General features: G+C 42.5%; 1 protein-coding gene across 1 annotated transcript in view; it reads right to left on the reverse strand.

The window, feature by feature from the left end:
* Positions 1-1,554, reverse strand: part of LOC119586325 (G-box-binding factor-like) — a gene marked incomplete at its 3' end in the record, with an annotated part of 50,612 nt that overhangs the window by 6,324 nt on the left and 42,734 nt on the right. Inside the window, 1 exon segment of the mRNA XM_037935037.1 lies at positions 13-75. Within this exon segment, the coding sequence (XP_037790965.1) occupies positions 13-75 (63 nt within the window).

Raw genomic sequence — 1,554 nt, forward strand, 5'->3', positions numbered from 1 at the left:
ACACACACTCACCTTTCTTAACCAACGGTGGAGCATATGTGTTTATTTCCATTACGTGCGACGTGGTAATTTTATCTGAAAATAAACGAGTAAAATGTTAATAAAAGCTCATAAAGACGATAAAGGCTAACTATTATGATGATAATCATAGCAACTAAAAAACAACAAAATAATGTTTAGTATCAAGTTGGCAATAATATTAAACGCATTACCACAATCCATATCTGTATGAAGCCAACCACCTTATGGTATAGAACCTTCCATCAGTAAAATGAATAATTTCAAAACAGTTGCCATCACTCCCTATGACGCAAGTGTGACATGTGAGAAGACGGGTAGCGAGGAAATGTGGGAGGGGGATGAAGTGGGGGGGGATAGATAACTGAGATCTTGAAAACAAACACGAAAGTAGACGTCAGTCTACATTCTGTATTTTACTATGTTTTTTTCTGGGTCTCCTGTCTTTCTCTCTCTTTCTCTTCTCCAACCTCACTGCACTCACTCTGCCTCTTATCACGAAAATGTTTTTTTTTCTCTCTCTCAGATTACGTGGTGACATCTGACAGCTCACCTATCACTCTCTCTCGTTCTGATGTTATTGGGCTTCTGTTTACTCTTCTTGGAATTAACGCAAAATCGTTGTTGTTGATTAGAACTACGAGGCTTTACCTTTCAACTTCATAATACCTAATAAGCAATTTAATAACATTTACGTAATCTAATGATGATATAAGTAATTTTTTTTAACAAAGAAATGAGCAAGTCTATTCCTCTATCTGACACACCATAAACGCCTCTACAGAATGGGCTCAGCGCCTTGTGTGCCTTATAAACCGTACGAACTAACCATCAAACCTTACAACAGCTGTCGGAAAGGAGGAGAGACGGAAAAGGGGGAAAGTGGGGAGAGAAGAGGGGGAGGAAGTGGGGAAAGGAGAGACGACAGAGAAAAAAGGTTGGGAAAGGAAAGAGGGGAGAGGCGAGAGAACTGGGTAAGTCGGGAGAAAAGAGGAGAGAGGAGGGATGATGATGGGTAAAAAGAAGAGAGAGGAGAGAGAACTGCGAGATAACGTGGGAATAAAAGAGATGGCCGAAGGGAATGTGAGGAGAGGGAAGATGAGAGGAGCGAGGTGAGAGTAGAATGCCCGGAAGTACGTACTCGCTAAAAGAAATACGATAAAGTCCTCTCCCCTTATGCCAGCAAAGCCAAGGAGTTCAAAGAGAGCGTAAAGAGGGGGGTTTGCACTTCTCCGTAGCGTAATTTCAACTGAGCTAAAACAACAAACTTACAAAAACAAGATTATTAAAACGGGAAAAAGGAAGATAGAAAAAATACAATCCCTTTCTAAATCTACCCTGTCTACCGGTGCCAGCTATTCTCAGGTAAATAGTGCCAGAGAGCCACGTTAATCACCCGCTCCTCCAACATTAGCACCTGAGTGTCTAGCTGTCCGACACGCCTGAGGAAAACCCTCCTCGGGGCGTCGACGGATCCTATAAACAACGCCCTACTCCTCCCTCCCGCCACTTTCGCATCTTCCCTCACCCTCTTTC

The sequence above is a fragment of the Penaeus monodon genome, chromosome 21, assembly GCF_015228065.2.
Source record: "Penaeus monodon isolate SGIC_2016 chromosome 21, NSTDA_Pmon_1, whole genome shotgun sequence".
In the NCBI taxonomy this organism is placed as follows: domain Eukaryota; kingdom Metazoa; phylum Arthropoda; class Malacostraca; order Decapoda; family Penaeidae; genus Penaeus; species Penaeus monodon.